This window comes from Argiope bruennichi, chromosome 2, assembly GCF_947563725.1.
Source record: "Argiope bruennichi chromosome 2, qqArgBrue1.1, whole genome shotgun sequence".
In the NCBI taxonomy this organism is placed as follows: Eukaryota; Metazoa; Arthropoda; class Arachnida; order Araneae; family Araneidae; genus Argiope; species Argiope bruennichi.
The window spans coordinates 57,762,902-57,787,997 of NC_079152.1; the positions used below are offsets into that span (position 1 = coordinate 57,762,902).

Genomic DNA, 25,096 nt, shown 5'->3' on the forward strand with positions numbered 1-25,096 from the left:
AATTAATAATTTTTTTAATCAAATCATTCATAAAGAATCTAATATAATTGTTGAATATATTAATGATTTAAAAATCTTTGCAAACAATAAATTATGATGAATATTTAGATACCTAAGTTCAGGTGGTTGTTTTCGACATGCATCTATCAAGAGAACAATTAATGCTGGATTGGTTTCCTGCATTTGTTGTAAAATATATTCAGTACACATAGATTCTTCTGGTAGAAAATTTTCACTACAATCAACAGGTTGAAGATAGGTTTGCCCATAACACTCAAATCCATGCCCCGCAAAAAATACTACAGCTAATAAAAAAAAAGTTTTGCAGAAAAATATCTATATAAAAACATACATATATATATATATATATATACAAGAGTTATATTTTTATAATATTAGAATCAAAATTAAATTTTAATACTCAATTAGCAATAATTAATGATTATTATATGTCCAGTCCCTCAAACTAAAATTCAATAATGATTTAACATTTAATTTTTACAATTAAATACCTTAATTACGCCTATTTTTCATTAAAATATATTTATTGAAGATCTATAAATATAGTTAAAAGACAATCCAAGCCGTATGAGTAACCTCTCATGCTCAAAGGAAAATTAATCCAGAATATTATGAAAATAATTGAAAACTGTAAATTCTTCTAAAAGAAGAATGGAAGCCAGCTTTAAAACATTTACATATTTGACAACTATATTTGATAAATTTTGCCATTCTGTGAAAGAATGGTAGTGGGTTGTTGTTGTTGCAAAAATAGAAATTGAAGAAATTCAAACTTTTTCAATTACAACAATCTTTACTAATAATAAAAATGAATATATGTGCATGTTATGGCACTAAACGGGTGACTTTCAGGTCAAACAAAAATGTTTGACCTGAAAGTGCCGAATTTAGTAAATATATATATATATATATACCTTGGAGGGTGAGAATGCACATTTCAAAGCAATTTTTTTTGAAAATTTATTTAGAATTTTAATTAATCAAAAATTAAGCTGGACTTTGTCTTTTATTCATGAACATATTATTGCACAAAAGTTAATTTGCACAATTTCAAAATTTAAAAAACTTTTCTTTTTAATGATACTAATTTAATAGTCATGTGAATTTTTTTCAGAAATTCGGCATTTTTTTAAAAATATTTTTTTTTGCCAAATTTCTAACAATAAATTATATTGTTGCCCTGAAGTTCAAGCCTTTTCATTGTTTCATCAACTATCTGACTGGGTGATTTTTTGTCCACTGCTGAAAGTTGAAGTAAGATTCTGTTTAATATCTGCATAGTTTATAAGATGTATAAAAAAAGTGCAGTTACAACATCATCAAGTTTATAAGAAAAATGGACAACATATTTATATGCTTAATAGTGTCATGATGTTATGGAACTGGTCACCATTAAAATGTTTCATGTACACAATCAGCAGAGTATGTGTAAGACAATTAAAATAACACAATTTTAATGCCTGGCAATTTCATGGTATCATGGATTTGAAGTTATACCTAAAAAATGTAACTGAAATTAAAGATAACCAGCATTCCCGACAAACTAGTTGACCAAAAATAGATAACACTTTATGCATGAAAACAACTTAACTTGTAGCCTATTTTGTAAATTTCTATCCATTATCTGCTCTTTGTTTCTTTAAGCTCGAATGTTGTCATTTATAAATATTAATCTGCAATATGCAAGTTATTTTAACATTGGAAAGTGTCCCAATTATTAATCAGATAAAATAAAAGTAATAATTTGCCAAATTATCATTTGGCATATTTTTAATGCATGTAATTTCAAATACAAATGTTCTCTTTTAAAAATTGCAAAATCAGACACTTTTATTGATCTCACAGCATGAAACTTATTTAAGCAATTTCCATTAATGAAACCGAAACCTTTCTATTTCATTACTATAATTGTAGATTCAATAAAATAAAATTCAATGAATTAAAACAAATATAAATGAAGAAATCTAAAAGGTAACTTCAAAAGTCCATTTGTAATTTCAGTTTTGACTTTATACATTATAAATAAATAATTTCATTAATGCAAAATTGTGGAAAGGCATAATAATATACTATAAGAAATTGTATAAATGTTTCATTTTAAATATATGTAAATGCCAAAAATTTGCACCTACCATATGCACCAGCTTTTAATAATCTGCAAAAGGCTTGAAAAGAACTTTGCATTTCTTTTAAATTAAGATTTCGAAAAACAATAACTTTAAAATTAATAGACTTTAACAGTTTTGCCATGTCAACAACATCAACAGCAGGCGTTGCTAGATCTTCTTTATAGGCTTTATACTTATCATTAGCAATCAGAAATGCAATCTTTTCTTCAGCTGTAAAAGTAATATAAAAGGATATATCCCTAAGTATGAAATCCTATATTTTCTTACAAGAAAGTAATTAAACAAAGCACACTTCACACAAATATGAAAGATATGAACAAAAATCATATTTCAATGAATTGGGATAAGAAATATTTATAATTAAATATTTTCATAGTGTATGATGAGAACAGACATTAGGATGAATTTTAATCCCTAAATGGAACATATTTTTATATCAATGAGCACTAACCTCAAATTCCTTCATACTGTTAATAAATTACTTTTATATAAATCAGAACAATAATAATATTAATAAAAAACAGAAGTAATATGACGTATGCTGAACCAAGCTTTCCTTATTTTACTTTTACTTTTTTATATTAATGACATTTACATACAATACAAAATAATATTAATGACATTAGAAACAGTTTGATACAGTTAATATACTGAGTTTTATTAATGTTCAGAAGTTATCTAAGGACTGTTTGAGCAGACTTAGTGATTATGAATCATGATTTGATGTGAGAATTATACCAGAAACAATCTCCAATCTCCCAAAGTTTTCACACTAGTTTGATCATGATTAATCTCATATAACAGATTTAATGTACACAAGCATATAGCAATAAATATTAAATAAGATAGATTCTTAATTTCAAATTCCTGCTTTCTAATTTTGAAATGGACACTGCACCCATGTCACCACAAAAACCTATTTAATGGAAAATAAACAAATGTATTTTTGCTTCAATAAATAAAATTTGAACAAATATTTTTTTAAAAAAAATCAATGCAATCAAACATTTGAATCTGTTTTTTAAAAGGAAAGCAGTTTTCTATTTTATTTTCACAATTAATTAAACGTCTGCACTTAAGTTTTTTAAGTTTCACTTTTTAAAAACATATATTAACCGTTTAAATAGTTAAAGGAACATGGCCAGTTATTCAATGAAAATAAAAGTCTTAAATCGAAGATAATTCCACATGTTCAGAGTTTCTTTATTATATAGAATTTATAAATTTTGTACAAATATTGTGATAAGTAATCCATCTGATGAAAAAGCTAACAAATGTGATAATGAATAATGAGGTTTATCCCACAAGAAGTATAAAACACAAGCTACAAACTGCAACCAAAGCATTCACACGGGCAGTATAGCTCAATGCAAAACAATTGGAGAACTTGTTCCGCAATCAATACTCCAAAGTGAAAACTCATTTCTCTATTGACTGCCTAAAGCTCTCTCTCACATTTTTATACTTCCCAGAGCAAGGTAACAAATTCTTTAGAATCCCAGATCATGGTTCCCAGATAACAAAGATATCATTGAAATTCTGGTATATTTAAGAACCTCTATTTTTGTTGCCAAGACAAGAGATCTTTGATCTGGCTTCAATTCAGTAACCATTAAATTATCAATTAAAGTTTCTTCCTTACTATGAATTTTTAAACTATGCAGAGAAGCAATATTACAGATTCAAAAAAAAAAAAAATTACTTTTTTAAATCTTTAATTTGCTGAATAATAATAGTGAATTCAACTGAATAATGGTGAACGTTGAACAAATTACAATTGATTAATAGTTAATTAGAATATCAGAAATAAGTAACTAGAATTGAATATTATCTCTAAAATGCATAATCAATAATTTACGAAACTTTAGTGACTAAATAAACATTAAAAACATGATTTATAATGCACAAGCAAATAAAAACATACATTATAATATCAAGAGATTGGAATAATATTTACATAATAATAATAATAATCAATTTTAAAAACACGTAGAGAAATAAAAATTGATGATACATAATAATATAAAAAAAAATTCCGAAATGGTTTCTAAACTGGAAAGAGAAGTAGAAGAGGGAAAAAAATATAAGGAGAGATAATTTTTCAGATAATGAATTGAAAATGCAAACATTTTCATTTCATACATATCAGGAAACATGAATAAAATTTATTATCAAATTACAAATAATCAATTGAAATATAAATAATAATTAATAAATACAGTTAAACGACACACTGAATATCTAAAACGCAACTAATTATAGCAAAACAACCTACCAACAAATTTAGTTTTGTCATCCGATTCAGAAAGTTCAACAGTTGCAAAGTCAGAAATAACTTGGTCATAGTCATTATAAACTTCACAAAAAAATTTGAATTTCATGCTTCCAGTTTCTTGATCAGGATATAGCTCATCAACCAATAATTTAGTTGAAGTCTGATCTAAAAGTTGAATGAATTAAAAGGATAAATGTTATTTATTATAAAGGTAAATCTTTAAAATTCTTAAATAAAATTTGAACTTTAAAATTTTAATTATAAATACTATTCCCCCCCCCCCTATAAAAAAGGTAAATCTTTACAAATCTTAAATAAAATTTGAACTATAAATACTATTTCCCCCGCCCCTCTCACCTTAAAATCTAATATTTTATGCATCACAACAAAGAAAAATAAACATGTTTTTCCAATACTTTTAAAATAATGCTTCAAATTGTATTAAATATATCCCTGATCATAAAGGCTAATAATACCTACAAGAAACTATATTTTATTTGTAATTTTTATTGGTAATTTGTAACTTATAGTTCTGTATACTCCATACAAACTTCAAAATGCAATCATCATTTGTTTATATGAAGGAAAAAAACCTTCATTTAAATATTTAATGATAAACCTTATTCTTCATTATCTAACTTCTTATCTCTTTAGATAAAGACTATATGAAATACAAAACAGTTCCAACAACGTTTCATTTTAAAAATATAAATTGGAACTTTTTACACATATTTGCCAGTTCTTTAAGATTTTAAATAATATGATAAAATTACAAGCAAAGTAAAATAATTTTAAAATAACAGTTATTAGAAGAAATGTAACATTTTTTTAATATCAATTTCAAAAATAAAATAAAATTAGTAGAAAATATAATACCATCTAACTTTCGGCCATCTCTGTACCATTGATATTTCACAGGATGAGAGGATTTTGCAATGCATTTAAACCAGAGCATCGAACCTTGAGCTACTTTCTTGTATGAACGAGGCTGTTTCACAATAATAATTTTTTCTGGAATATGTATTTATATAAACAATTATTTTCTTAAAAATTCAAATATGAATTTAAATAGTACTTGTACTTTTAACTATCCTTTCACTTTTCAATTTGAGATAATTATATTATTCAGTTAGAACTCAACAAAGATGATTTATTTTTTGGATAAAAAAAAGCAGTAAAAATGTTCTATTATGTTCAATAAATAATTTTAAAAAACTGTTTTTGATAACACTTAAGATAAACTAAAATATTTTATAGAATAATATGCATCCACTTTTTAATCATTTACATTTCAAAACTGGTTAAGTAAAATAAATATTAAAATGTTCACAGATTATTCCGAAGAAGAAATATTTATTAGTATATGACATTTTGCACAGCATATACATTTATATGCATTAATATTTTTATTATTGTTTATTTTTTACAATATTTAACTTTAAAAAATGAAATATAGGATCCTCTAGTAATATGGTGAAATGATGTGTTAATCATAGTAATTTTTTAAAAATCTTAGTTTGTATATAAACTCAAATTATCCACAATTCAAATTTAGAAAGAATTAGTTTGAAAGAAATTTTCTAACATCTTTTCTTTATCCTTTTCAGTCATAATAACAGTTTTGTAGAAAGTAATTATACACAATGAACATTTGACTATTAAATTAATTGTTAAAATATATATGAAGCTGCTAGTGGAAAACTACTTTTTTAAATAATTTTTTTATTTCATTTGATCAAATGTAATTATTTGTTCTTAACTATAGCAGAGTTATAATTTGATTATTTACTAGAATCAAATCAAAATTTCTTTATTTTCAAAATTATAAAATGAATAGAAAACACATTTTTATTGAAAACCATAATTAATTTTTGATATTTTTTGCCATTTAATTAAGGAGCCTTCAACAACGATAATTATCAACACTGAGAAACACAAAATGTTAGATTTTTGTTTCAAAGTCTGATTATTAATCAGCATTAAAAAGAAAAGCAGTAGCATCAAAATTAATAACATATTTCTGTAAATAATGTGAATGGAAGTTTAGAATTTAAAAAAAAATTACAGCAAATGTACTAAAAGAGCAAATAATTAATAATAACACAAGATATAAAAGTAATAAGCAATTTTTATCATATGATATTTACATATTAATATGAAATTTTAATATACCTGATTTGTGACATTTTCTGGACAGATTATTTTGCTCTTGACATTCTTTTAGCTTAGTTTGATTATATTCCAGATCAGCTTTTATCTATGAATAAATGTAGAAAGTAATATTAAGAGCTGTAAACTTGTTTCAATTAAGGGATAGTAATTAATTAAAATGTTTATTAATTTCGATTGTAAGAGACGGTGATACCAATAAAGTCAAAACAATCTAGTTGAATTTTAGCACCCAATGAGAGAAGTTTGCAGGTGCATGATGTCAGGTGCCTTAACTTTTATTTACTGATGGTAATTAAAAGTACCATTTAAATCTGACTTATATCTTTATAATATGACTATTTTTCTGATGGTACTCAAAAGAACACAGAGAATGTAACCCAGACAGCAAGTAGTTAATATAAGTTAAAAGTAGAAATTAAAAATAATTAATTATTAATTAATTTTATTAAAATATTTCATTTAATTAAAAAAATACTTGGATTCCCAGGGATTATTCTATAAGGAAACTTAACTATTGGTGCAAAAATAAAGTTGAAAAATTGATGGCAAAATAATTCGGCAAATAAAAGGTTAAAAGCTTCTGAAAGAAGAGCATTTAATTTTTTCGCCAGAAATGGACATGAGGTCTGACATCTCTTATGTGATCCATTTTAAAAGAAAAAATTAAAACAAACCATGTTTAGGCCTTGACCATGTTTGGTATCCCCATCTCACAGGTGAAACTTATTTAAACTTACTTTACTTTTAATTTAAACTGCCATATCTCCTTTCTGTGAATAGTCTAGTATTGTAAATATAGAAATGTTTAACATGGTTATTATTATACCTTTTTCAAAATTTACTTTACCTCTAGACACCATATTATATAAAGTTTTTAATAATTTATATTAATTTCTACAGAATATTAAAAGTAACAAATTACATACTTTTTTTTTAAATTTCCCTAGAAGAATTTTGAAAATTTTAAATTAAAATATAATTGCTATATGAGAATATGCAATAACCTTTTTGTTTAATATATTTATTCATATATACTTATGAATCTATATTTTTTAGATATTCCTTAAGAAATATTCTTACTGCCGAAAATCAAGTTACACAAGCAACAACTTACAATGGTATTGATTGGCTGAGTTGACAGAGGTTGTTTCTCAGAATATTGTCTTGTAAAAGCAAAAGAATTTGAAGGCTTGCCTATATTAACAAAAAGAATAAAATATTAAATATAATGAAGTACAATGTAAAATCCTTTTGTAAATGAAGAAATACCAAAAGTTTTTATCACTCATAACAAATTATTAAACAAAACATGTGTCCCTTTTGTAGATTCTGTTGATATATATAATATTAATCTCATCATCATAGTGGAGACATGGTCTAGTTATACAGAATAAGTTATTATATTCGAATTTCAAATCAACTGTCAGTTGAAATTCATTTTTCTCTTATTAGTTAATTGGCAGTCCTCATTTGTCTGGCCTCCACAATGATTTTTGGACTGCCTGCAGTTAGTAGCAAAATTAGCCTTAATTATGCAGTTATTTGAAATTTATCTTAAACTTTAATTTTTTATTTGCATTGGAACCTTTGCAGATATCTGTGTAAAGTGTGTACCATGAAAAAGCCAGGATTTCAGGTGGTGATGTCACTTTAAAAGTTCTGTACAACTGTTTTATACAGTCACAGGTATGAAGGTATATAATCATGGCACAAGGATAAAAATCATGCCACAATTTCTTACAATTCCATTGGGGCTAGTTGTTACAATGTAGCAACTTACCAAAGTAAGTTTTAATTTCATATTATATATTTTCTTTTTAAGTTGATATGAGAAATTATAAAAGAAAGATGGACAAGGATACATTTTCACAAGAGGCAGTGGAAGAAGTGGCAATTGGTTGATCACTGTGAAAAGTGGTACTTATTTTGTAAGTAATTTCATGACATTCCAGGGATTCTACACTAAAATGAACATTGATGGTAATGGTAGGTTGCAAGTAAAAATCAATATTATTTCCTAATTTAACAATTTTAAGAATCATTAAATAAATAAACAATATAGATAAATTTTATTAATTTGGAATGATATTTCTTGGTGATGCTGCACTTAAATTATATTAAAGAACTGCTTTTGTTTGCTTTTATTTTATCCTGAATCAGTTACATCTAATGTTATCAATTAAAAAAAAACTCTCCAGGTTTTAATGGTTAAACAGGAGACAAAGTTTCAACAATACATAGACAGTGCTACAAAAATATATTATGGCCTATCTATTAAGAAAGTATAAACATTGGCATATAATTACTCAAAAATCAAATAAAAATTCTAGTGACCAGGAGTAAATGCAAAAGTTTTTTAAGTGGTTGGTTCTTCACTTGAGTAAAGTATTCAATTAATTCATTTTAGCTTGAGTAATAATATGGACTTTTAGACAAATTTTTAAGTCTTTCCAGATCTTGGTAGATTCAAATTCCAATATTAAGATATTTATAATATTTTAGAGACTGCATAGACAAAATTTACCAAGCAAGAAAGTTAACTGCTAGTGAAGGTACCAAACAGGTTAGAACCACAATATAAGCAAAGGGAATAATTTTACAAAGCACTTTAATAAGAATGCTTCTTGCTATTAGTGGTAAGAAAAATTTAATTAAAAATTTACTTTCCTTTTTTTTTCTTTTTTAGGAAAAATGTTAAACATGATTTCCTTTGAAGCACAACTGAAAGAAATACAGATGTCTCAGTAAAGTAATGTGTATAGATGTTAGGGCAAGACACTTAAAGCTTCATGAGACACGAAAGAGAGGCATGTCCTATTATTTCTTCTGACAACCGCATCTGACCACTTTTGTCTATCACCTTGACTAAATAACATTGAACTTTGTTGAAAAATATGCAATGATATTTTTGTCATCCCTACTCTACACAAAAAAGAATTGCAACAATTAGATTTGTAATATGAGCTGTGTTTAAATTTTTCAAAAAGTTAACCAGTAGATTAATTGATGAACAGCTTTTAAAAGACTGGTCACATAAGACATTTCTTCCATAGTGATGCTCTCCAAATGCAACAATGCCAAAGAAGGTTATATTTGGTTTCCTTGCATCTCAAATCTGGCTACTTAATGAAGACTTTTTTTTTCTTTGAAGATGATGTCTTCTTGACATCAGCTGTGGCTGATAGCCCACTAACAGATTTATTTGAGGGATGAGATCTCACAGAGGATATACAAAGCAATGGAAGCTAAAACAGAAGCAGCTCCTTCAGTATCAGAACAAAGCCTTTCTGCATTATTATCTTCACTGAATCCTTAGAAATAGGCCCTTTTGACCTGAGAGGTTCATGTCAGTTCACAGCAAACAAAATTATTTCCAGACACTGATCATAGAAAAGTCATCAAAGTGGAAACCAATAGTGAGGTTATTTTAACAGATTCACAGGTAAAAAAATATTTCATAAAACAAAAGCTGTAAGATGACAAACTATGGAAAGAAAACAATCACATACTGCAAGAAAAACAGCATCAAATGAAACAAATAAATGATAGAAAAGTATTTCTTACAGTAAGAAACATGACATTAATTAACAAACAAATTACTTTAGCATATTCTTGGCTTATGAAGTAATTTAAAAGAAAGGTTTGAAACATTCAAAAGGAAAAGGTTTTGAAAATTTTTGAGTTCTATCCAATTTCAAATACGGCTATAAAATGTTGGGCAAAAGTTAATTATAACTTTTCTGATAATTCCTGACAAGTTTTAAAGACATGTGGATTGATCATCATAATATTGGCTATATGCTTACATGACATCATTTAAGAGTAATAGGTTATGAATGGATCGACAATAAATGAAGAAACTGAACATTCATAAAGTTTTTTTTTTAAACTCCCCCCCCCCTTTTTTACAATTATTGTAAAATAATTTACAAAATTAATTGTTTTATAACTTTTATTTAACAATTTAATTCTGATTTTCAATTTATGAATAAATAATGTTTGGTAACAGTAAAAATATTTCCTAAATTTAACAAGGATTATTTTCTATTATGATTATAACATGTAGTGATTTAATGCCTTCATTGTCTTGGTGAATGTATACCAATTAGATGTCAAGAAAGCATGACATGGTCATAATAGTAAAATATCTCACAAAGAAACAAAAGTAAATGAAGAAAAATGGAATAAAAAATATTAATAAACTCTTTTAAATATTTATTAAACACAAAATTTCATTAATGACAAAAATTTATTAAATAATTTATTTGCTTTAAACAGCCTCTAAAAAAAGAATAGAAAAAAGGAAATGTATTACAAAATCATCACTCACATGGTAAAACTATAACTGCAACATGATCAGACAAAAGTGATTCAGTACTTGAATCAGAATTTCTTTTTGAAATTTTGCAAACATAAGACCCACTATTCTCTTCCCTAAAATTAATCAACAAAAACATGATAATTTTTCCAACTATTTATAAAAACACAAGTAGCATATACGTAAAAATAATTACTTGGCACATGGGATCAAAAGAACTTCTTCTTGTTCAAGTAATAATTCTTCATCATCTTTGAACCACTGATATTCAGGATGAGGATAGCCAGACGCTTTACATGTGATACAAAGTTTTTCACCTTCATTCACAGTTATATTGGATGTAGGTTGTTCAATAATCTGTAGTGGTTCTTTAATATATATATATTTCAGAAAATGTATATTATATATATATATATATAAAATAGGGAATCAGCAATATAATTTTGAAGAGTTTAAATTTACATAAATATCACTAGCGCTATTTTTTGAATAGCAATATAATTGCTACTTGTGCAATAAATTTTCTTTCTAAAATAAGATCAAGTGAATAATTAAAGAATTTCATTAATTAATTTTACATATGCAAATTGAAAGGATTTATTTTTAAGCATTTTTAATTAAAATGTAATTTATAAATTCAAAATAAAGAAACATTTTTTTTTTCGGTAGTGAACTAATTTTTTACAGCAGAAAACTAAATTAAAATATCTCTATGAGAATTTCATCAATAAATAAGATAATTGAATAAAATTGAATAAATAAAATATGAATTACACAAGCACTAAGTTTGTTATTCATTTATAACAGAAAATTTTTTTAATTTAACAAAAAAAAAAAAAAAAAGCCATGATATGACATTTGTCTTACCTTCTTCTTTCAAATGTACTAAAGCTTGTTCAAGATTCATTTGTTCAAACCAGTATATTAAATCAGATACACAGCCACCAATATTACCCAAATATGTAAGCAGCCATTTTCCTGGAGACATATCCATTCGATTACCTTCTATTTCCATTAAATTATACTCATTAATACTGCCAATAAAAAAAATATGAGGTAAGAAAGGCAATTTTCAATACATATTATGAATTAAAATAATACTTTAATTACAAATTATATTCATAAATATGATTTTAAAAAGTTACTTAAAAGGTATTAGGAAATAAATTCAGATTTGTGTACAGAAGTGGAAAATAGTATGGTTTTACCTGAATATTTCTTTTGGTAAGACTTGAAGAAATTCCTCCCTTATTGCTCTTTTATCCAATATTAATTTTATATTGAGAAATTTTTCGAAATCCATTTGCAAAATATTTGGATTGCTTCCTTCCGAATAAAAATATTCCATATTTCTTTTTACTGAAATAAAACATAATTCTTATTAAGAACAATATTAAATACTTTTTAAGAGTGAGTGATTAATGTCATTAAAAACATTTGTTATAAATATTAGGTTTCCAGTCAGTAATTTTAAAATAAAACAATGCACAAGTCTATTAGTCTGTTTAATAATTTGATATTGTTTCCAACCTATAGAACTTTTTTTAAAAAAAGGATAAAATAAAAACTTGTGCATATGTGGAACAAACAGAATGACATACATGTCCCTTAGCAACTGAAAGAATAAACTGCACTTTCTATGCAGTTCTAAAGGAGATAAAATCAAGGTTAAAAGATTTTATGTTTTTACGCCTTCATTTCAGAACTAATCATTTTTTGTTTTTAACCTATATTTTTGAAATTTTTGAATAATTAAAAAAAAAAAACTATGCAATTTTAATATATATGCCTTTTTAATCTCAGCACCACTAATAAAAAAAATGTTTTTCTATCTAATTTGTTAGTTTTTGTTAATTGTTGTATGTAAGCTATTGCTGAATGGTGAAGGTGCATGAAAGGCAAAACCAACAATATAAAAGTTCCAATAAGATTTTTAAAAAATTACTATAAAAGTAGTCAATAACAATAAAATACTCCCAGTTTTATTTGCAAAAAAAAAAAAAATCCAATTATGTAGATACTCTAAGAATAACTTTGATATTCAAATTTATAGCATCATAATGAAATCAAATTCACAGAAGTTGATAAATATTAAATCTTACTAATTTTTTATTTTCAATTATTCAAAGAAACTTTCATCTCCAAGAAGATTGGTCTCATTATACATGAAGACATTAGAAGACGTTTTATAAATTCTTTGTGGGAATGTTTATTTAACCATCATAATTTATAATTAACAATTTTCACCATCCCTAAATCAATTTATAATTAATATCTTAAAAAAACATATTCTCTCTTATTTATGGATATAATAGACTGAATGCTGTAACTCAATAAATGAAAAAGGGTGTCAACCATTTACTTAAATTCATACATTTTAGGTTTATTCTTGTAAAGTAATAATACATTTATGCAATATCACATGTATGTATACTAAGAAATTTTTCTCAGTTATTTTTTGACATTTTACAAATAGAAATTTCTATAACTAAACCACTTTGAAAATTTTAAAATCTTATTCAATAAACATTTTTTTTTCTTCAATAATTTATATATTAATTTTTTTTGTCAATTTTATTTACTGAAGGTAATAAGCTTGGGTTAATTTTTTCTTCTTAAAATATAAATGATCATGATTTAAACATCAGATGAAGTAGAATTTTATAGAGTAAAATAGTGGCAATATAAGATTCTTTTCAATAGTCTAGCTGAGATTTAAACAGATAACAATTCTAGTTAATTAAGATCATAATATTTTGACTTAATTTAATGAATACCCAAATTAAGTTTCTTCCATGTAAAATTAAATACCACATTATTTGCTTTTACTATTTTAATAAATTAAGAAAAGGAATATAAATTTCAGAAAATAATATCTTACATAGAAAAATTTTAATTCTGAAGTGAAATAATAAATAAGCATTTTTGATATTAATTAAGGTCTGTCTCTTTGCAATCTGTAGAATAGACTTAGAACTACCAAATTTTGTACAAACATATTTTGGAACATAAAAATGTGCATTCTGAAACTCCTTAAATTTTTTTTTAATTATTCAAAAATTTTGAAATTTTAATATCATTATCCACTTTTGCATCAATAATTTTCCAAAAAGTATAATGGTATAAAAATAATCTCACACAAAAATGAGTTTTAAGCCATTTCAGAATATACAGATTTGTCTTTCCAATAAATGAAATACTGTACTGTTCAATTTTTAAAATTATTATGATCTATAAGTTTTTTAGATCACTTAAAAGAGAATGCTTTGCGTATGAGAATATCTGGCAAATGAGAATAAGAGGTAATAAATAAATAAATATACAAACAATGAATAAAAATGTGAAAAAGAGACAAAAAAAGGGAATTTCATTGTTCATTCACAACCAAAGAAAATTCTTTGATTAAACCTATTCCTTTTTTTTTTTCAAAGACAATTAAAAAAAATCACTGCTAAGTACCACACTAAGCTTCAATAAAAAAAGTCTAAAAATAAAAAATATATATAGTTAAGTGTGACTTTATATCCATGCCTTGAGTACTTGTACATTACCTGCATATCAATAATTATTAGCGACCCCTTGACAAATAGGTTATGTTGTATTCATAGCTAAAATGTTCACTACTGCTATGGGGTAAACATTAGAGTTAACCAATGGCATATAATTAATACTAAAATTTCAGGCCTAAATAAAATCATTTGCTCCTGACTCAATTAAGTGGAATAATTATAGCAATTAAGTGGTTTAATATCTTTATGATAAAAAAATGAAATATACAGAAAAATTAAAATAAAGTAAACTGAAACCAAGAATATATTAACAACCTCATAAGAAATTTTATTCGTGTACAGCTTTCAACATCTAATTCCTGCACTCTTCTACCACAGAAATGTAAAAACTTTGAGAAAGACAAAAATTAGATTTATTAAAATCTTTATAAAAATGATCACTGATTATGCATATAAGTTATATTAAATATTCAAGAAATATGAGAGGGAATTAAGAAAGCAAACATGACATCAAAGATTTACCTTTTTTGATCAAATAATACTTCCTCTCCTTTTCTAATTGTTATCTAAATAGTAAGTATTTATATATTTTTGAGGGAGAAAAACCCTCAATACGTCATGATATTTCTGTATAAACTCAATTGACTAGAATGACTGAATAATTGGGAATATAGCAATACAAGAGGTTATTATCATCAATATTCAAGAATGTTTGGTGAATGGAAAAGATAACACATTTCCAACTTCGTTTCATCTTGGCTTTTGGCTTTACCAATACTGTCCATAAACAACTTATAGATATAACGTTAATTCAATGTTATTTTATATCATCTTCCGAAATTCAATATTTTTATCCAATAAAAATCTTTTTATTGTTATTATGGATCCATGATTTTATTATTTTCTAAGTATAAATATAATTCCGAAACTAAAATTCGATATCAATACTCTATATTCCATATCGATATTCCAAATACAATAAGATTTAAATGGGAAACAAATGCACGTGGTGTTGTGGTGGAATATTGTCAAATGCCGGCCGTCGATGAACTCGAAATGTTCAGCACGTCTTGGGAAATTTTAAAAAAGAGGAGGAGACGGAAAAACTACAATTTCACGAACTTTATATTATACAATTCATAATTTAAAACTCTAATTATTTCGCAGAATGGTATACATAAAGCTTATTTTTGTTGTTAGAAGCTTTCTGATTTCCTTGTATATATATTTGTGCTAAATACCAAATTTTCAATTGTAATTTTTTTTGCTCGAATTTAAGCGATTTAATATATATTTTTTAATTATCGGTGCTTATTTTTTGTTATTATAAACTTGGATACTTTTTTTATTACTTTTTATTTCTACAGGATCAAACTACAGATCACTTACCTAAACTTATGCCACTATGGCATGATCAGTCTACTCATGACATGCTTAGTAGTGATCGTAGGTTTCTCGACGATAATCTTCCAGATTACGGGGGAATTGGTGTAGACATCTCTTTGAAAGAAAATAGATCACTGCAAAGTATTGTGAAGTATGCTGCAGATTGTGTTCATTTTCAAGCCCAAACGTGTGTTCTTCCATTTTTGCCTGCAAATAAAGGTAATTTCACCAATTCCTACTTTTAAAAAGGAAACATTATTTTTCTGTTCCTCAAATAGTATTTAATTCTTTGTCTTCTTTTTCAAAGCCTATATAATCATTTTTATATTAAATAAGGTATCAGTATCTTGTTCATAAAATTTAGTAAACCCTTTTCAATAAAATGTCTAAAAATATTGTGCAACATACTGGAAATGTTGTGCATTAAGATGCACTAATAGGATTTGCATGGACAAGCCTAGTTTTAGTAACAGAGCAGTTAATGTGTAATTAGTTTCATCTTATAATTTATAAATTCTAAAAATTTTTAACCTTAATAATTGTACCACATAAATAAGAAAGGAAAATGTATGTATCTTCATAAAATTGTTTTCTTAATAAAAGTCTGTTCGTTGGTCAGTAAATGGAGAGTTTATAATAAAAACATAAAACATTTTGAATTTATATTATTAAATTACATTTCTAAATGACATTTTCTATTATAATAAAATACACTATATATTATGCAAAACAGTGGGTACTAATAAATAATAACAAATGCTAAGATTAGGGATTGCAATACTGGTATACCAGGATATTGAATACCGGTACTATTTTGTAATACCAGTATTCACAAGATTAAATACCATTTTTTAGGTAATCACTAGAAAATTTTTAAATTGTCTCCACTACATGTTCAGGAATCGCTAACATAGCAAAATAGTACACGTTTTTGTTTTTATGTCTCTCTAACATGCTAAATTAATTAGAATGTGAATACATAGTTGCCTTATACTCTCAAGAGAAGTGATAAAAAAATATTTGACAATGGATTGTAAAACCCTCTGCACTTTTGCGCATGCATTAGGATGGGTTTAATTCAACAAAATAGGGGTGAGAGGAAAGATGAAAGGAGGAGATGTTTACATTTAACAATGAAGACTCGCAGTTTTATGGGACGTAAATATTACACGTGTCTTGGGAAGTATGCCAGCCGGAAAATGTGTGGAAGTGCTTAAATCTAAATTAGCGAAACATGGATTATCCCTTATCATAACGACTGATAGAGCAACAGTTATGAAAAAAGTTGGAAAGTTGATTGGTGCAAAGCAGCAATTGTTTTATGCTCATGGAATTCAATTAGGAGTAATAGATGTATTATACCAAAAAAGCAAAACAAAAATAAGAACAGAAGAATCCACATACTGTGGATATAGAAACTTCGGATTTCGACTTTGAAGAGAGTGAGAGTGATATTGACAATGAAGGCAGTGATAATGTAATTGTTGAAGAAGAAATTGCTAATTAAGATGAAATATTAACCCATCAAGAATTACCTATAATTTATATTATAGGAAAGGCATTCTTATAATTTATAAAGTTTGAAAAATTGTTAAGATATTTATATGTTCCCCTGCAAAAAATGCCATATTACAAAAATAAATACTAACTGAAAATAAAACAAAATATATGTTAATATTAGATTCTAGAACTTGTTGGAACAATTTACTCCTAATGATGGAATGATTTTTGAAACTGAGAAATCCAATCCAAAAAGCAATAATTGACTTAAACCTGCAAATTAATTTTTCAGATAGTGAATTCGACTTAATATCCAGAACTGTATCAGCTCTACTTCCAATAAAACTGGCTGTTGAGGCATTATGTCAGAGAGATTCTAATTTATTAACAGCTAATGCAACAGTAGATTTCATGTTGCAGTCACTGAAAGAACAGCACACATCACTATCTCAAGAATTATTTATTGCATTTAAAAATCACACAGAAGAAAGGCATATCAAAATAGAAAATATCTTACTAAGGGTTAATTAAGTATTTACCTAATTATAATGATTTTAAAAATGAAAATAAAAAAGAGACTAACCAATTCAAATCTGATCAAGTTTATAGTAAATTTTCTTAAAATTTTTTACCACAAATTTATCTACATGCAGAAGAATTTGGTACAATTATCGAAGATTATGATGACACTAATGTCGATAGTGAAAAGGAATTGTCTCTTGAACAAAAATTAGATTTAGCGATAAATAAAAAAAGTTTCAACAAACCAAAATACAATACAGAAATCAGCTATATCCAAACCATCCAACGAGAAATCAATTTATTTGAAGATGAGGGATCTAGAGGTAAATATTTGGAAAAGGTATATTGCATTGCTAACAGTACCACCAACTAGTGTAGATGCCAAAAGAGTATTTTCAACAGCTGGTAATTTTTGCACAAAATTATGTTCCAGGCTTAATGACATTCCTATTGATGCATTATGTTTTTAAGATCACATTTCAAAAATTTGTAATAGTACCACAGACTGAATAGTGATATTTACACTTTTTTGTGATTTAAATAAGATATTCTTTACTTTTTTGTGATTCTTTATATACTGTTATAATTTATAAGTTACAAATTATTTTTTGTGATATTTACACTCTCTTATAAAACTGGCAAATAAAACAAAGAAATACCAGTGTTTTCTTTCTTTTTCAGGTTATTAAAACTCAAGAAAGAGTGTGGTTATTCTTCCATTCTACTTTTTTAAATATGAAATATGGGGAAAACATTATAAAATTTTGACAAATCTCCCTGAGTTTAAAAAACACATTTTTGGCATTAAGTCTTTCTGTTTGTGTGTGATAAAGATAATTAAAAAAACACTTTGAACTATACCAATGAAATTTAATATATGATCTTTATATCAAATTTGTAGATTTCTATCAAATTTTGAGCAAAATCCATTCTGAGGGAGTCTGTCTGTTGGCTTTTTGAATATAATTCAGTAATTGCAAAACAAAGAGAACTAGATGGATAAAATTGGGGAAACATTTAAAAATTCAACAAAGGGTTGACCATATGTCGGTCTGTACTATCAGAAACATATAAAGGCAATTACTCAAAAATGCAATAACTTAAATGTGATAAAAAAATTTGTGTGATTACAGTAGTTTTGTGTCAAATTTTACTTTTAATCAGTTGAGAAAAATGTCTCATTGATTCTAAATTTGGTTTTCCCTGGTAGAGATACTAAGAAATCTGCCTTACTTTTTTCACTCTAGTCTACATACAATATTATTGATCAATGACATAAAGAAATTAGTTTATTGTAAAATATCTTTGGAACTTTTATGTCAATAAAGAAAACAATTTAATAATTAACTTAAGCAACTGAAAATAAATTTAGTGGAAATAATCTATACCTAAAATTTCAACGTTCCAATGCAGTAATCCAATAGTGCAATGATAAATGGTTTTAAAATAAATTAATAATTTGTTAATTTAGTTTATAAGTATCAATCCATTAATTTAAAAAATTTATGGCAAAATAATTTACTTATTACAGATAATCTATGCTTCATTTATACTTGAATACTCAATACCAGGTTTTACCTTTAAGAAATTATCAGAAAACAATTATGATAAATCTTAACTGATTCAATAATTTTTATTATGTTGGCAAGATGCGAGATTTTTCTTGAGTGAATGTCGGGTTTTAAAAATGCAAGAGCCAGATATGGCTAAACTATGCAAAGTTTTTCTAAGCACTTACTATGTATAAAATTGTGTAAATCACTTCACTCTTACATTTTTCTTCCCTGATATGCTTGTAATCAATCTTGCCTGCTGCCTTAAAAATTTAATTGTTTTTAAAGATGAAATTATTGCTAAAGCATCTTACTCTATATGTAATATATTATTCTATATACTCATATATGTAATATTTCTCAAATATTAATGTTTCAGAGTTCATTTAATGATTTTAGTTGTAATAATTAAAAAGCTATTAGTGTAAAATTCTTTCTGAATCTTTGAGTATATTTTTCATAAGTAGTACTCAAAGGGTGTATAAATCAATTTATACTTCTCAAATAATATAGATGTTTGATTAGATTATAGCAATTATGAGTGCTATTGTTTTCACTGTGAGGTATTGCCAAGGTTAAATGCTAGTGTTAGTCTGCTATCATCAGTCATAATTGTGCTATGATATGAAAGATTCTCATTTTTAGATGTTTTTTTAAATTTGGCAGCATTTTTTATTATCATATAACAGCATCATATAATATTGTTTCCTGATATTTTTCAGATGAAATTGCATCATGCCATGTTAATATAAATTCAATACTATATATAGATTTGTATTTTGCTAATAAATGAATATATGAATTTGCTGAATAAAAAGAATAAAATTTCTATTATTATCCTTGATAGGAACATTTATTTACCCTGGAATTGCACCTAATCAATAAAAGAGCAGGCAAGAAAAAGTTGTTTCTTTAAATATTAACTATCTTTCTTTATGCTATAGAATTGTAAAATTCTTTAAATTCAAATATAGGGAAAGTTTTTATATAATTTTAAGGCCATTTGATTATTTCTATGAAAAACAGATATTAATTTTTCCTTTTTAATTTCTATGTGTGCCAAGAAGAAATAATATAATAAAGAATTGTAAGCATTTCTTTCAATGGCTAATGTTTTTGTTTAGAGTTGAAAGCTCTGTGACATTGATGAACATTTGCTCCCTAGTTTTCTGTCAAGGTGGTACATATACTATAGTGAAGATTTTTTTTTTTTCATAGCCGTTACTTATTTACTAGCAGCATCAGAAATCATTGTCTGGCCACTAAATTTTTGGACTGAACATTCATACTTCTATAACATGATTGCATACTGATAAAATTTTGCTATTTGGATGGATTGCAACTTATATATCTGAAATTGAATTATTGACACCACAAATGATACATTTGGCCTGCGGTTGATTGTAATATTGAAATCTTCATTTCATTATTAGTGCTGATATTTAAATTCATTAATTGTAATATTGAAATCTTCATATCATTATTAGTGCTGATATTTAAATTCATTAAGTTATACAATGAAACTTGAGGAATTACCTTCTTTTAATGCACCTGAAAATCTTAAATATTTCTGTTTGATTTGTTCTATACAAGTTACTAATCTGGAATATATAAAGTTGGCTTTTAACTTTTGTAGGATTAAAAATTATTTTTAAAAACTTACATCATGAATAATAATATATGATGGCTAATTTACTAACAAAATAGTAGAGTTTATTTGTGAGAACGCATTTGTTGTTTGTATCCAGTCATGAATTGGTACATTTAACCTTCCAATCAACCTAAATTTAGTTTATTGAACCAGAGATGTAAATAATATCTTTTCATATTTTGAAAATCATAAATATATCAAATGCACTCTCAACAAATATTATTGCAAATGGTAAACTCTCACTTGATCTTATCTGTCTTCAGGGAGAACACTAACTATAATATATTAGCCAAACTAGAAACGATCAATAATCTTAAGGTTAAATTGCATTGAAACAGAATAAAATGAAAGAAATAATGAATTCAACTTGATGGTTTTATTAAGGGTCACTTTCATCCAGGGATTTTTTTCTGTGAGGAGTTTGACTTTCATCTAAGTATTGATCCTCTCATGATCCGAAAATCCTAAGAAATTGAAATTTTTAGAAGATAAGAGTTAGTATATACAATACACTGATAGTAAATTCAATCATTTTAAAGGAAAATTACTAATTTAGTAAACAAATTATTCCCCATAATTTCAATTCATATCTAAATATTTAAAGCTAATTACAGCAAATTGCCAATCTATAAAAAAATTTCAAAAGAAATAAACAAAACCATAAAACTAATCAATGCATATAAGTGTGAAATTCAAATATAATTGTAAAGAAAATTTACTAGTTGAATTTAAATATCCCCAAAAAGGATTTATATTAAAATCAAAAGGAGAAAATTAAACTTGCCCCTCAGTAAGGTGTAATGATCCAGTTTGATTTTTTTTTCTGTGAAAATATTTTCTTATTAAATTAGTTTCATAAAAATTTGCTTTTAACTTTATGTTTTGAATTTTCCTATAATATACTAGATCTTTCAATGATGTAGTTTGAAGCTTTATCCTTTGTCTTTGTCATTTTATGCTTGATTTACATTAAAACATTTCTTAAATGAAAAGCCCTTAAAATATGTGATTTTAAAAAATTAATTCTTTGCCCTCTAAAGCCTCTTAATAATCATTTAAAGTAATGAAAATTGGGTCATTTTTAAATGACTGTCTGTATTAAAGACACAATAGTTCTATGCAAGCAATAAATTCACAACCTATAAGTAAAACATTGATATTAAAATTATTGTCAAATGACCATTTACAAATTGCAGTTTCAATACATAAGTGAATTGTTAATCAATCTAACAACTATGATTTCTTGTTTGTTTTATGTCAAAATAAATAGTTTTAAAAGAGACAAAAAAAAAAAAAACCCGTTTAGTAAACCAATAGGATATAGAATTTGAATGACTTTGTATTCATGTAAGTTGATCTGTGTATGTGAGAAATAAAGTCACATTCAGTAAGTAAAATAGTGCTCTGATCACTAACTCTTGTATGCTGTATCTGAAAAAAAAAGTTATTAAAGTAAAAATACATGATGGTGAAGTTATTTAAGATGCATGCTTGCTGGTTACCTCCTTTATCTCAAATTATCATAAATTTCAACTTGAAATCAGTTTAATATAATTTATTGTAGTGAAGTTTTTAATCACACAAGCAAATCAAGATTCCTTAAATGAAATGAAAATTATCTTCAAATAATCATGTATAAAAATTTAGAATTTAAAATATCTACCAACTTTTTTTTTTTTTTTCATGAATTTTCAAAATTTATTTTCTATTAATGAATAATTATGTAATGAAGTCTAAAGGTATTTTTCTGCATTTATTTTCAGTACCAATGGGAACAGATCCATGCTTGAGTTCCCTGCATACTTCTAGAGAAAATTGTAGAAGATTTTGTATGAAATTGGAAACCTTAAGAACTCAAATGAAAACAGTAAGTAATATATAATTTTTTGTGTGTGTTTGTTATCTTATTAAATGAATGTATTTTAAATTTAATCTTTTTTAAAATTTACAACACTTTGACTCAAAGTAGTCCTATTTTAATATGCTATGCATAATTATGTATTAATTTTGAGTGTTTAGTTAACATTATTTTTAACTTGCAGAAATTTGTTGACTGAATATTTGCATAATACATTAATTTGTTTCTTAAAAATGTAACTATTAAAAACATTTTTTTAATTGCAACTAAAATTAAACTATTTATTGGTTATATTATACAAATTTCATTAAAAATGATTAATTTCCATTGCAATAAATATTTATATTATGGCATTGAAGTTTCAATGCTTCTTATTCTTTCAAATGCAAGAGAAATATTTACAATATTTATTTTTTAGAAACGCTGTGAAAACTTTAGAAAGGAAATCTTGAAAGCATATCAAATAGTACAGAAAATGTGCAAATCTGGAAATTTTTCAAAAGTTCCATTACCTGAAATACTAATTGATCTTGCAACTATTTTTCCTAAAACTATGGAATTTCATGTAAGTTTTGAATTTGCTGTGTTCTGATTAACTACTTAGTAATTGTTAGATTATTTTAGTTATATTCTTTTTGCAGCTATTTTTCCAAGGTACTAGAAATTTATTCTTTTGACAGTTTAATGTTAAAATTTCTTTCGTGATTTAATTTACAAAATGGTTAATATAATAATTATCAAAGCTATCTAGTGATTTTTTTTTCACTTTGTAACATTTTTGGTATACTCTTTTTATAAAATTGCTGTAATTTGGATTATTTTTTTCAGTAAAATGCTGTACAAATCAAATATAAAAATCCTGCATATTTTTTCTTTCACCATAATTTGACCACTTGTGTGACCTTCATTTTGATTTTTATATTTGATTTGCATTATAATGATTTTTGTGTTGCTAAATATATTAGATCTGCATGATCACCATGAAATTGATTGATTGCCAAGCTAGATCAAAGTATCTATACTCAAAAACATTTTCATCCAAAGGTTTATTGCATGTTCTCAGTAAGTAGAGAATGTTTGCATAATATTTCAAGTATGTTATAAATACATTCAGATGACCCTTTCATGCCTCAAATCAAATCTGTTACTGCTTTTAACATCCCTACTGAATTTAACTCCTCTTCTCTACTGAATAAAGTAGGGAATGGGGGGGGGGCTAAATTAAAATCAATCTTGGATTATTTTATGTTAGAGGCAGGAGCAACTCGTCTGCTCAGAAATTAGTTCAAGAGATGCAATTTAAAAAAAAGTTTTACCCATAAGTAAACAAAGATTTTTAATTTCAAAGTCAGATGTGAGACTTATTTCATTTCAAAAATATAAAATAACTAGTATATGATGTAAATTCCTTGTAGTTTTGTCAGTAAAAAATTATGTGGATGGTGGAATGAGCATTTAGCAGATAAAAGTATCAGGCCCCTCCACACATTTCTAGTTTCACTCAAACCACTTGATAATATTCCTTCAAAAATTAATTTAAAATAAGATGCTCAATGAATAATTTGCAATCTTCATGTTTTTTACATATAATAATTTGTAATTTTTTATTAAAAAAACAAGGTTCACATGAATAACATTTAGTAAACTATGCATGGACTCTTTTCATAGAGAGGTCTCTTTTAATAGAAAATTAATGTGTAATAAACCACTTCTGACTAAATTGCGAGATTAGAAACCAAATTCATGAATGGCCTTTAAAAAACAAGAGAGAATGACGATGAGATTGATTACTTTTCATTTTATCTATCTGCTGTACTCCAAACTGCACCTGATCTTGTTGTAGCTCTAACACTTTGTATTGAAATTTTGCTTTTATAACTAAACAATCAGTCAATTATATACACAGTAGTCTCTCTTGAGCTCTCAAAACTCAGAATCCTGTTGCATTTTTCTTGCTTGCTGATTCATTATCTGCCATATTTTCATGTTTTTATTGCCTTATCCCTTTTTTTAATGTATTCAAATAAAGAAAAAGTAAGCAAATTAGACACAAAAAAATGGAGATGCAGCTAAAAAAAATGATTTTAGGGTTTGCTGCAACTCTGAACTCTTTTATAGACAAGTTAAAACTGGAAATTGAAGGAATAATTGAAAAATGATAAAAACTTTCCAACAGCTGATCAAATGGTAGCCATTTTTGAA

At 25.8% G+C, this 25,096-nt stretch overlaps 2 protein-coding genes across 3 annotated transcripts in view; one reads left to right on the forward strand and one right to left on the reverse strand.

The window, feature by feature from the left end:
• The window catches only part of LOC129959849 (mucosa-associated lymphoid tissue lymphoma translocation protein 1 homolog), a 37,930-nt gene extending 22,709 nt beyond the window's left edge, over positions 1–15,221 (reverse strand). Inside the window, exons 1-11 of one of the 2 annotated variants that reach the window (XM_056072743.1) lie at positions 14,947–15,221; positions 12,124–12,274; positions 11,783–11,949; positions 11,112–11,283; positions 10,928–11,031; positions 7,712–7,791; positions 6,598–6,682; positions 5,302–5,436; positions 4,426–4,590; positions 2,154–2,360; positions 113–305 (exon numbers count right to left, since the gene is read on the reverse strand). In XM_056072743.1, coding sequence (XP_055928718.1) covers positions 113–305; positions 2,154–2,360; positions 4,426–4,590; positions 5,302–5,436; positions 6,598–6,682; positions 7,712–7,791; positions 10,928–11,031; positions 11,112–11,283; positions 11,783–11,949; positions 12,124–12,263 — 1,448 coding nt within the window. In that variant the 5' untranslated portion in view covers positions 12,264–12,274; positions 14,947–15,221. Of the gene's footprint in view, positions 1–112; positions 306–2,153; positions 2,361–4,425; positions 4,591–5,301; positions 5,437–6,597; positions 6,683–7,711; positions 7,792–10,927; positions 11,032–11,111; positions 11,284–11,782; positions 11,950–12,123; positions 12,275–14,739; positions 14,758–14,946 lie in introns of those variants that run through there. The other variant, XM_056072747.1, reaches the window with a different exon arrangement.
• Positions 15,222–15,425: 204 nt separating this feature from the next.
• Positions 15,426–25,096, forward strand: part of LOC129958899 (uncharacterized) — a 38,725-nt gene continuing 29,054 nt past the window's right edge. Inside the window, exons 1-4 of the mRNA XM_056071625.1 lie at positions 15,426–15,595; positions 15,792–16,029; positions 22,800–22,903; positions 23,313–23,459. Coding sequence (XP_055927600.1) covers positions 15,593–15,595; positions 15,792–16,029; positions 22,800–22,903; positions 23,313–23,459 — 492 coding nt within the window. The 5' untranslated portion in view covers positions 15,426–15,592. The remainder of the gene's footprint in view (positions 15,596–15,791; positions 16,030–22,799; positions 22,904–23,312; positions 23,460–25,096) is intronic.